Raw genomic sequence first — 12216 nt, 5'->3', positions numbered from 1 at the left:
GGGTTTCACCGTGTTAGCCAGGACGGTCTCGATCTCCTGACCTCGTGATCCGCCCGTCTCGGCCTCCCAAAGTGCTGGGATTACAGGCGTGAGCCACCGCGCCCAGCCTGGGGGAGATTCTTTTTATGGGGCTCTCTGAGCAGAAAACGTAAGGAATCCGTCATCTACTATAACATGGGGTCCTTTTGTACAAGTATTTTCCTGCTCTTCAGACACCGGCAAAAACTAAAAAATGAAATAAAAATATTTTTAGTAAAACATTTAATTATAAATTAGTAAAACGTAATTATGAATTTAATTATAAATATTTTTAGTAAAACATCTACTTATAAATTATAAAATACAAATCTGTAACCATTATCAAAATACATTACTTGAAATGTTATATATTATACATTTCTTATTCCTAAACTAACAAATAATTGTAGATTTGTATAAGGCATTAAGAAAAAATATTGCCTAGGTTTCCTTCCCTGCTTCCATCAACTCCACTGTGGGGGACAGGAAGGACAGAAAGTAAGAATCAAAATTAGGTAAGAACTGGTAAAAGTTTTAAAGTAGACTCTACTCCTCTAAGGAGAGTCACTCTATCCTATCAATTAATAATGAGAATTTATAATGAGAATTTAGAAGACTGGAGCATCTAAATGGAAAGTACTTTTTCAGTGGCTTTTAGAAAATGTGTGCTTACTAAAAACATATACATATACACATTCCTATATCTGTGCATATACATTCATGTTCGTAATAATTCATTGAACTGAACACACATGCTTTGGCTAGTTTTTTGTATATATGTCATATATCAAATGAAAAAGATAAAAAACTAGCATTTATATGGAATTATTAATAATTGTACATTTACTTACTATTATTTCCTTAGCTTGTCGAACCACATCAGCTGTTTTTGCCTGTAATTCTGCATTTAAACGCCTAAAAGCAGAAAATAATTGGGATATACTGAAGATCCTAACAAAAATAAAAATTAAACTTCAGCAGTTACACGTTATCAAGTGACCTAATCAACAAATGCCAAAATATACATATAGTATTCTTACTCTAAAATGAACACAGCCATTAAGAACTTATCCTCAACTCCCCATGATTCCTCCTTCCTTGTGGTAGGACCTCAAACACTAAGTGTTAGCCTTTCTGTGGCCCTCTACTAATTTCAAGTGAAGCAACTTACCTAATATATTTGGGAAGAATAAGCTGGGTGAGTTCAACAGAGTTGTTATTAGCCTACCTGCAAAGAATACAAGTTCTAATCTTGCTTCTCCAGAGACAGGCCCTGTTCTAATTGTGGGCAGAAGTGGGCAGGGTATGGGGGAGACCTGTTCTGGTTTGGGGTGTTGCTTTAACTGGGGAGCTAAATGTGAGGTTTAGTGAGCAGCACACCAGCTGAGGTGTGAGGTGGCTCACACCTCAGCTACACACTTTAACATCAAGCTTCCTTGGAAATAAAGGTGACTATCTTGACCTCGACCTGTCACTCCTTTTTTAATTATGATTTTTCATTCTACCTGGAATCTAGCAAGAAAAGGAATACTATTTACTTGGTCCTATATTAAGACTGCAAGAATGACATTATTATTGAAAGAAATTGTTTTTAAAGGAAAAACTGCCCATAATCCTACCACCACCATCCATTTTTATTTTTAATATTCCCTTCCAATTTTCATCTATAGCATATACACAATTTTGTACTGTTTGCCCACAGCAATATAAAAGGAATATCTATCTCCACATAATCTTTATAAGCATGTTAAACGGCTATGCAATTCAATAAATGGCAATCAACATAATGTACTGAACTCTGTCCCTATTGTTAAGTCCCCTTTTTCACTTTTAAAGGTTAACACCATAATAAACATACTCAAAAGCATATAACTTTTTTCTCCTGTTGAAATGTCACATTTCTAGACCACCTAGGATCTTCTGAGATTATGTGAAGGAGACATAAGGATTTGAAAAATTAGTTATCTTGTTTTTCTTAGACATGTGATTCACAAGTAACACAAAACACAACCTCCAGCCCAAGGGAAAAAAAAAAAGAAGGAGATCAGTACCATATCCTTTAACAGTCTGAAGCTTTAAGAAATATTTTTATATCTTAGGATTACGTGGTCAAAAGAAAAATATCTAAGAAAGACTTAAAGGTGCCTTTAAAGTGCCATTACCTGATTTTTCAAATTTCCCTAACAAGGACTAGATCACACGGACTTAAATGGAAGTTTCCAATTAATATAGTGGACCAAGATGACTGAGAAGACTATTCTACTCTAAATCCATGGACATGCCAGATAAAATGTAATGGAGGAAATATTGCTAAGCTCAAACTCAGGCAAGGGAAATGCCCTGGCACTAAGAATAAAGCAGCAATTCAAAGTGAGAGCAACAAACAGGAACAGAAGCCAAAATAGCTTAAAAGCTAGAATCTGATGCATGTGAGTCATGAAGGGATACACCTGTGAAACACAGACTACAAAAATTCTACCCACAACCTTAGGTGAGCAGAAATGAAACTAGAACCATGGGTAGAAAAAGATTCTCTTGCGAGTAATTAAAACAAACAAGAGGGAAGTCCAAATTCAACTTACCTAGATGATACATGCCAAAACTTTAAAATAGAAGAAAGCTGACGTGGAATCAATGAAAACTTGAAACTAGCAAAGGTAAATTGAAAACCACCCTATAGGGACATTTACTCATCTAGAATATGTAGGACTCTCTCAAAAAGCAAACTGCTAATGATGATTTCAAAAAGGTAACAAATTGCATAAAGAAACAAGCTGCGAAAAAAAGAATCAGCAGACGTGAGGAAAGAGAAAATTTGTACTATAAGAAGAAGAGATAATATAACAATTCAAAAAAGATTTCAAAATTAGCATTAATTTGTAAAAAAAAAATGCGTACAGAAAAAAACATTAGGCAAGAGCCAATTTTATCACAAAAACAACGCTGAATTAGATTGAAATAATAAATTACACAAATGAAAAACACAGTCACTGAACTTAAGAAGAACTCAAGGAAATTTGACGGATATGTTGAACAATATAATGGACATAGAAGGAATGAGTGAATTAGAAGGCAGATATAAAGAAATCACCTACAAGGAGATACAAAAAACAAGGGGATAAAAACACAAAAGACAGGTTAACATCCATTGAAGACAGATGTTCTGTACCTACTATAACAGAAGTTTTAGAAATCCCAGAGAGGCCCGGGCGCAGTGGCTCACATCTGTAATCCCAGCACTTTGGGAGGTGGAGGAGGGAAGATCACTTGAGGCCAGGAGACCAGCCTGGCCAACGTGGTGAAACCCCGGCTCTACTAAAAACACAAAAATTAGCCAGGTGTGGTGCTGCATGCCTGTAATCTCAGCTACTCAGGAGGATGAGGCACAAGAATCGCTTGAACCTGGGAGGCAGAGGCTGCAGTGAGCCAAGATCATGCCACTGCACTGCAGCCTGGGCAACAGAGTGAGACTCTGTCTCCAAAAAGAAAAAAAGAAATCCCAAGAGGAGTGAATGACAGTATTTCAAGAGCTAATGCTAAGAATTTCCCAAACTGAAGACATGGATCTCATGAAGAATAAAGAAAACAAATCCACCTGTGCATACATCACAGTGAAAGTACAGAATTTTAAAGATAAAGAGAGTACTCCCTAAACTACCAAATCATTATTTTAAAAGAACAGAGAAAAAGTCTACCAGCATAATTATCTAAAAAGCTGACAGCAGATGGCTCATTAACACTTCCAACATTGTAACATTTATATTGTCTGTTGACAATATAAGGATATCTTTAATGGGCTGAGAAGGAAAAGTTGGCCATCTAGAACTATATTCAGATAAACTGTCATTGAAGAATAAGTGCAAAGTAACAATTTTCAAAAAGACTGGAGAGTTTAAGACTCAGGTTTTCACAGAAAATAACGAAGGGTCTACACTTCAGGAAGGAGGAAAATGAATCTGGAAAAAAAGAATCATGAAGATATCAGAAAACATGATAAATCTAAATTAGTAGACTATAAAAATACATTGATGATTAACTGGGTGTGGGTGTATTCAAAACAACAAAGTAAAATATTATCTAACTTAACAGAGGAAACCAAGTTAAAGAATTCTAACATCTTTCCAAACCAGTAAAAATAAAGACATAATGAAAACCCATTCAATCCAGCAGAAGACAGACAAGAACCAAAGACAAGACATAATAGAAAACATAAAAAATAAGGTGGCTAAGACAATTTCAAGTTATGTAATAATATAAATAAATTAAATTCACTTATTAACAGGCAGAAATTATCAGACTGGTTATAAAAAGAATGCTCTTACTGATAAATGACATATGAAGTTTGAAAATAGAGGGATGAAGAAAGATATAACAGACACTGCATAATAATGAAAGGAATCAAGAAGATTTCAGTAAGTCAAATAAGATACTCCCAAACAAAAATGGCCACAATCATAAGGATTTTTTAAAACTATAATTATAATTGATGATTTTTAATACACTTCTAACAGAAACCAATAAAGCTGCAACAAAAAAAGGCGAGGATACCGATGTCATGAAGAACAAATATAGAACAGATTAGACAACAAATAATAAATACATTTTCTATCAAAGAACACATAGAACTTTTACAAAAAGTGAACATGCACTTGGCCACAAATAAGTCTCAATACATTTAAAAACTTAATATATCAATTCTCTAATCATAATGAAATTTAAAATAAACTAGGCTGGGCCTGTAATCCCAGCACTTTGGGAGGCCAAGGCAGGTGGATCATTTGAGTCCAGGAGTTAAACACCAGCCTGGGCAACATGGCGAAGCCCAGTCGCTACAAAAAATATAATACAAAAATAAGCTGGGCATGCTAGCACATGCCTGTAGTCCCAGCTACTCAGGAGCCTGGGAGGTGAAAGTTGCAGTGGGCTGAGATCACACCATTGCACTCCAGACTGGGCAACAGAGTGGGACTCTGTCTCAAAAAAAAAAAAAAAAAAATTACCATGGCATGGTGGCATGTGCCTGTAGTCCCAGCTCCTCAGGAGGCTGAGGTGGGAGAACTCTTAAGCCCAGGAGGTCAAAGCTGCAGTGAGCCATAATCACACCACTGCACTCCAGCCTGGACATCAGAGCAAGACCTTGTCACATACATACTTAGAAAAATAAAAACTAGACAACAGTAAACAAACAACCCTATGTGCTTGCAAACTAAAAAACACACTTCTAAAAATTACTATGAAAATCATATAATATTTAGAACTAAATAACCATAAAAGAAACATACATCAAAACAAGTCCTGGAATATAGTTAACCTATAGTTGAAGAGAAATTTAAAGACACAAATATATTTATTTAAAAATAAGAAAAACAATAAATGAGGTAAAGAAATTAAAAAACAAAAAATCAATCCACCCCAGTTAGAAGAGATCATTTGTCTTTATTTGTATAAAGATTAATGAAATTTTAAAATCACACAGATTAGCAAGAAAACCAAAGCTGGTTCTCTGGAAAGACCAATGAACAGATAAATCTCCCAGGAAGCTTGATAGAAAAAGAAAAAGACAAAACTAAACAATATTGGAAAGCTACCAAAAGGAGGGGTGTACATGGTTATGTATACAGTCAAGATTTCAAACGTACCACCATAGAGGCAGTTTATGCTAATATATTTTAAAACATACATGATATGAACACTTTTCTAGAACCAAAAATTATTTTAGAAATAACCAAAAACTATTCTAGAAATAGTACATCTAAATAATCATTAAAGAAGCTAAATTCATAGACAAAAAGAATCCCCTTGAAAAAAGAACACTAGACTCAGACAGTTTCACAATTTTAATCAAAGGGCAGAAAATCTGTAATTATAAAAAGCTTCCAAGAAAAGAAAAAAAAAGGAAAACTATTTGGCTTCTTTCATGTAGCCAGAATAATATTGATATCAAAAACGGAAAGGAAAAGAACTAGAAAAAAAAGTTTAACACCCATTTCACTTTTGTTCATAGATGCAAAAAACCTACATAAAATTATAGCAATCATATCTAGCAGTCTTTAAAGCAAAACAAGAAATCTGCCTTTGTAGTTCAGTATGTTAAAACATTAAAGGAGAACATACCAATACCCGAATTAATTGGGGAAAAAATAAGTTTTGATACATTTAACACTCATTCAAATTAGGAAATAAGGGGAAGAATTTTAAACATAATAAAAAGAATCTACCAAAACCCTAGGGAAAATCTCAAATGTAGTGATTATTAAAAGTGGGCTTCTCAAAATCATAAACAAGGAAGCTCACCATCACTTTTTCTGTTCCATATCACATGTGAAGTCCTAAACAGAGAAAAAGAGAGAATGCAGGAGAATTATCAAGGGACAAAATGATCAAAATTTGCATATAATTGTCTTCATCAAAAATCCAAAGGACTTCACAGAATGAATAAAAGAGCCCAGCAGGACTGAAGATCTGTGTGTATATAAATACAGATGTAGCATCAACATCTAAAAATTCTACATTTATAACCAATTAGAAAATGTAATAGAAAAAATTCCACTTATTATATAGCAACTAATCAGTACCTTGAAGCAAATTATATATGCAAAAATTTTATGTAGTAAAATGATAAAACACTATTAAAGGTCAAATAAAACCCATAAATGGAGAAGTATCATATTCATGGAAGATTTAATAGCATAAATAACTCAGTTATCTGCAAATTAATCTGTAAATCCAATGTAACTGGGATTTATGAGGGGGCTTGCCCTACCAGTTATCATGTTATCTTATTGTTAGCTATCTGTATTATAATACAGGAATGAAGCTTGAAAAATTTATCCACTTGAGCGATTACCATCTTCCTTAGTCTATCCTCTTAGATAGTGATTATTTCCTCCAACAGGAGCAGAATTGCAAAGGTTTTGGATTGAGGTCCCTGGGAAGTAGCATTCTAATGATTAATGCCAAGACAACAGGTGGCAAAACAGATACCATACTGTTATTTCATATTCTTGCTTACAGGGATGGCCAGACATTTTACTCTTCTGCATGACACAGAAGTACTCTAGAAGATTCAGATAGTGTAGGGAGTTACTCTGTTCATATGCTTCAGATGTGCACAACTCAGAGTACAGATGACAGAACAAGTAACAGCTGGCCACCATATAATACTGTTTAGCTATCTCGTTTTATAAAACAACTCGTGCTAGAATAGAATAATGGTCCCTGTATATTTCTCATTTTAAGCAGGACTATATCCCTAACGATGCACCAGAACTAGGTGCAAAATACAAAATACACTCTCAAATAACTGAACAAATAAACCTAATCCAGGTATTTAATACTATATGGTTAATGATAATGAAAATAACCGTTTTGATTCAGACACAGCTGATAAAGAACTATATATAGAAAATAGATTAAGTTGCTTAAGTACACTTTTGAACTGGGATAATCTGCCCATTTCATAAGAGAGAAGAAGATATGATTATCTTCCTACTTGCTGTGGTAAATTGGTCGGTGTATAGTCCATCTAAACACAGTACCCTTCAGTTTTAATTTCAAATATGCTTTAATTTTAAATATAGATCATATGTAGATCATATGGCAACTCTAGTTTAACTCTCTGATACAAACTGCCAACTATTTCCAAATTTTAATCTAGTTATTTTATATTAAATTAAAAAGAAAGGGAGTCGTTAAAAGGCACTTTTTTATAAGGGTATGTACGATGGCAAATAAAACAGGCACGGTCTCTGCCCTTAGAACTTACAGTCCAATGGAGGAGACAGACAAAAAGCAAATTCACAAATGAATTTATTGTAACAAATTATGCTAATTAGAAAGAAAAACCAGTGAGACAATGAAAAAGACCAACAAGGGAGCATACTTAGCATGGTCAAGGAAGGCCACTCACATTACAGGTTGAAGGCGTGTGTGACTGCCTCTTTCCAGAGACAGAAAGAAAACCTGGGAGTTTTCGGAACTAAAAGGCCAGTGAAGCTGGAGAGTTTTAGGATGAAAAGGGGAAGAGGGAATAAGATCAAATACGGGAGGCAGGAGGAGCCACATCGATCAGAGTTTTTGAAACGCAACAGGAAACTATTGTACAATTTTAAGAAAAGGAATGATACGATCAAATTAAAAGATTACACTGACTGCTGTGTGAAAACTTGGGGATGAGGAGTGGAATGGGCCAAAAATGAAAGCACCGTTGTCAAGATAGTTGTAATTACACCGAGAACAGATAAGAAAAGGAACATTTGAACGAGAACGGTAATTCTGATTGCAGTGGGAAGCATCCTTTCAATTTAGAAACCAACCTAAAGGAAATTTACCCAAGGTAAACTCTATGAACTTGAAATTAAGCGAAATAACCTAAACTATCAAATGAACTATTTGCGGCAATTCCTGCTACCCGAATAACTTTCAACAGTATCTTGCTGTTTACTTGAGCTACATTTCAAATTAAACAACATGTTTACTTGGGCTAAATTTTCGCCCACTTCAAATATCTTCGAATACGCAGGCGAACTACTCAGATCAGAGATAAAAGGATCAACGGCAGGTGAACGAGATGACGAGAAGGGAATGCTGCAGAGTGAGTGGTCCCGAAGATCCAGCCAGTCTCCAGGAAAAAAAAAAGCCTCATTTAGATGAAAGAAAGAAGGAAAAGCTCAACCGCTGAATTTCTTACTTATATTCTTCCTCCAAGGCGAGGAGGTCGGGTCCAGGTGCAGAGGGTTGCTGAACGGGTGGCGGGAGCGGAGTCCCTGGAACGCTGCTTCTCTGTAAAAGAGCCAGAGACTTTCAGAGCCAAAGTTAAAGGAGGTTAGGCGTCCTAGTCGCCGGAGCCTAGACGCTCCCCAGGAGCCTGGAGTTCAACTGACCGTAAGACCCAGAGTTCGCCCCGCCATCTTTGGCGACTGCGACGCGGTTACCGAGGCAACGACGCATCTTCCCGCGAGAGTTTCCACATCCCGGGCAGCCTCCAGCCCGGTCGCCTACGCCTTCCCACTCCCAAATTCTGTGCGGAGAGCCGAGCGAGACTCTAGCAGCCGGCCCGGCCTTTGCTTGCACCACTCGGCACTGCCCCAGTAACCCAGGAAGGCTTCTTAACTGGAAATTCGACTTACAGCCGGTGTAAATTCTCAACTTGGGGGTTGGAGGAGTTTCAGCCCAAAGAGGCAGGTCCGTTGCTGCTACTCTGTAGAAAGCAAGCTGATGAGGCAAGTTCCTCCCTGTTGTGCTCTTCAAACCGTTAGTGGCTAATCCGACCTTCACCCCTTTTGCTTAAAGTGAACTCTTCAGTGGAATTCAGAAGTTTTGATTTCTAATTTTTGTTTACAGCATGCATGGCTAAGACTCAGGCTCTCAAGTTAGTAAACCTAAATTCTTATCCTGTCACTGCCACTTACTAGTTATATGGCCTTGGGCAAATCACTCTGTATCTCAGCCACTTCATTCGTCAAATGGGAGTGAGAATAGTGCCCACTTGACAGTTACGAGAAGCAGATGAATTCGTGCTTAGGATCATGCCTGAAACACGTAAGCAGTTAATTATTTCAGTTGTTTTGGAATAAAATTGACGTCCGGAAATAAACCGTGATATGTATGGTCAACTGATCAAGGGTGCAAGACCATTCAATGGGAAAAGAATCGTCTTCAACAGATGAGGAGATAACTGGATATACAAATTCAAAACAATGCAGTTAGACCCTTACCTCACAACATATACAAAAATTTAAATGTATCAAAGACATAAACTTAGGAGCTAAAACTCTAAAACTCGTCAAAGAAACTGTTGGTGTAAATCTTTATGACCTTGCATTACAATTCTTAGAATCCTTGATGGATTCTTAGATATGACACCAAAAACATTAGCAAAAAAAAAAAAAAAGAAAGAAAAAAGAGCCTGGGCATGGAGGCTCATGCCTGTAATCCCAGCACTTTGGGAGGCGGAGGCGAATGGATCACCTGAGGTTGGGAGTTCAAGACCAGCCTGACCAACATGGAGAAACCCTGCCACTACTTTAAAAAAAAAAAAAAAATTAGCCGGGTATGGTGGCTCATGCCTGTAATCCCAGCTACTCGGAAGGCTGAGGCAGGAGAATTGCTTGAACCTGGGAGGCAGAGGTTGCAGTGAGCTGAGATCGCACTCCAACCTGGACAACAAGAGTGAAATTCTGTCTCAAGAAAAAAACAAAAAAGAAAAAGAAAAGAAAAATAGATGAACTAGACATTATCAAAACTAAAAACTTTTTGTTTCAAAAGATACCATAAATAAAGTAAGAAGACCACAGGAAGAGGGGAAATTCTTGCAAATTATATATCTGATAAATAACTTGTATCTGGACTATAGAAAAAACTATTAAAATTCAAAAATAGGTGAGTGCAATGGCTCATGCCTGTAATCTCAGCACTTTGGAGGCTAAGTCAGGAGGATCACTTGAGCCCAGGAGTTCCAGACCAGTCAAGCCAACACAGTGAGACCCCATCTCTACCAAAAAAAAGAAAACAGATAAATAAAAATTAGCTGGGTCCAGTGGTACATGCCTGTAGTCCCAACTACTAGGAGACTGAGTTGGGAGGATCGCTTGAGCCAGGGAGATCAAGGCTGCAAAGAGCCATGGTCACACCACTGCACTCTAGCCTGGGTGACAGAGTGAGACCCTGTCTCAAAAAAAAAAAAAAATTTTAAAAAAGACAACCCAAGTTAAAAATGGGCAAAGAATCTTCAATAGGGACTTCTCCAAAGAACATATACAAGTAGCCAAAAAGCACATGAAAAGATGCTCAATATTATTTGCCTTCAGGGAAATGAAAATTAAAACCAAAATGAAATGCCACTTGACACCCACTAGAATGGCTATAATCAAAAAGATGGACAGCTAGACGCAGTGGCTCCCACCTGTAATCCCAGCACTTTGGGATGCTGAGGTGGGCAGATCACCAGAGGTCAGGAGTTTGAGACCAGCCTGGCCAACATGGTGAAATTCCATCTCTACTAAAAGTACAAAAAATTAGCCAGCGGTGGTGGTGCATGCTTGTAATCCCAGGTACTCAGGAGGCTGTAGCTGGAGAATTGCTTGAACCCAGGAGGTGGAGGTTGCAGTGAGCCGAGATCGTGCCACTGCATTCCAGCCTGGGTGACAGAGGGAGACTCTGTCTCAAAAAAAAAAAAAAAAAAGGATGAACAATAACATGTGTAGAGGAGGATGTAGAGAAACTTGAACCCTCATAAACTGTTAATGGGAATGGGAAAATTGTGCAGCCACTGTGGAAAATGGTCTAGCAATTCCTCAATAGTTTATACACAGAGTTACCACACAATCCAGCAACCAGCAGCCACTGCTAGGTATACCCCATGCAAAATGAAAACACACCCACATGAAAAGTATATATACAAAAGTATATATACAAATGTTTATATCAGGATTATTCATAGCAGCCAAAATGCAAAAGGAACCCATAATGGTCATAAACCGATTAGTGGTTGAATAAAAAGTGGTATATTCATACAATATTATTCAGAAACAAGAAAGAATGAAGTACATATATACCACAATATGGATGAACCTTGAATACATTATGCTAAGTGAAAGAAGCCATTCACAAAAGACCAAGTATTATCTAATTTCATTAACAAAAGATCACATACTATAGGATTCTATTTCAATATGACTACATATTGTAGAAAATGTCCAGAATAGGCAAATCCATAGTGACAGAAGTAGATTAGTAGTTGTCTAGGCTTGGCAGATGATGGAGGGTTAGCTAAGGAGTTGCAGGGTTTGGGGGGTGCTAGTGAAAATATTCTAAAATCAATTGTATTGATGGTGTACATGTCTGTGAATACACTTAAAGCCAATAAGTAGTACACTTTATATGGGTAAATACAGATATGTGAAATGAATCACTCAAGCTGTTAAAACATCTTAAAAATAACAATTATTTAAAACATCAAGGGATAAAGAAAGGAATACTATGCTAGCACTAATCAAAAGGAAGCTGGAGTAGCTATATTAATTTCAAACAAAGATGACATCAGAAGAAGTAAAATTATCAGGGACAAAGAGGAGCATTAATGATAGAGGTCAATTCTCCAAGGGGATAGAACAATCCTGATGTATATGCTCCTAACAATAGTGTCAAAATGCATGAGGCAAAAACTGATAGGACTTGCAAAGAGAAATAGACAAATCC

At 36.8% G+C, this 12216-nt stretch overlaps 1 protein-coding gene across 2 annotated transcripts in view; it reads right to left on the bottom strand.

The window, feature by feature from the left end:
* The window catches only part of TEX9 (testis expressed 9), an 81834-nt gene extending 72880 nt beyond the window's left edge, over nt 1-8954 (bottom strand). Inside the window, exons 1-3 of one of the 2 annotated variants that reach the window (XM_011986620.1) lie at nt 8901-8954; nt 8496-8799; nt 870-933 (exon numbers count right to left, since the gene is read on the bottom strand). Coding sequence is in view for 1 of the 2 variants with exons in the window: in XM_011986612.1 (XP_011842002.1) it covers nt 870-933; nt 8708-8799; nt 8901-8927 (183 nt within the window). In the remaining variant the exon portion in view is untranslated. The remainder of the gene's footprint in view (nt 1-869; nt 934-8495; nt 8800-8900) is intronic. The other variant, XM_011986612.1, reaches the window with a different exon arrangement.
* Nucleotides 8955-12216: the final 3262 nt, after the last annotated feature.

This window comes from Mandrillus leucophaeus, unplaced genomic scaffold (assembly GCF_000951045.1).
Source record: "Mandrillus leucophaeus isolate KB7577 unplaced genomic scaffold, Mleu.le_1.0 Scaffold108, whole genome shotgun sequence".
NCBI classification, from domain to species: domain Eukaryota; kingdom Metazoa; phylum Chordata; class Mammalia; order Primates; family Cercopithecidae; genus Mandrillus; species Mandrillus leucophaeus.
Note: the sequence above shows the minus strand (reverse complement) of the source record. Positions and strands in the feature narration are given on the sequence as shown.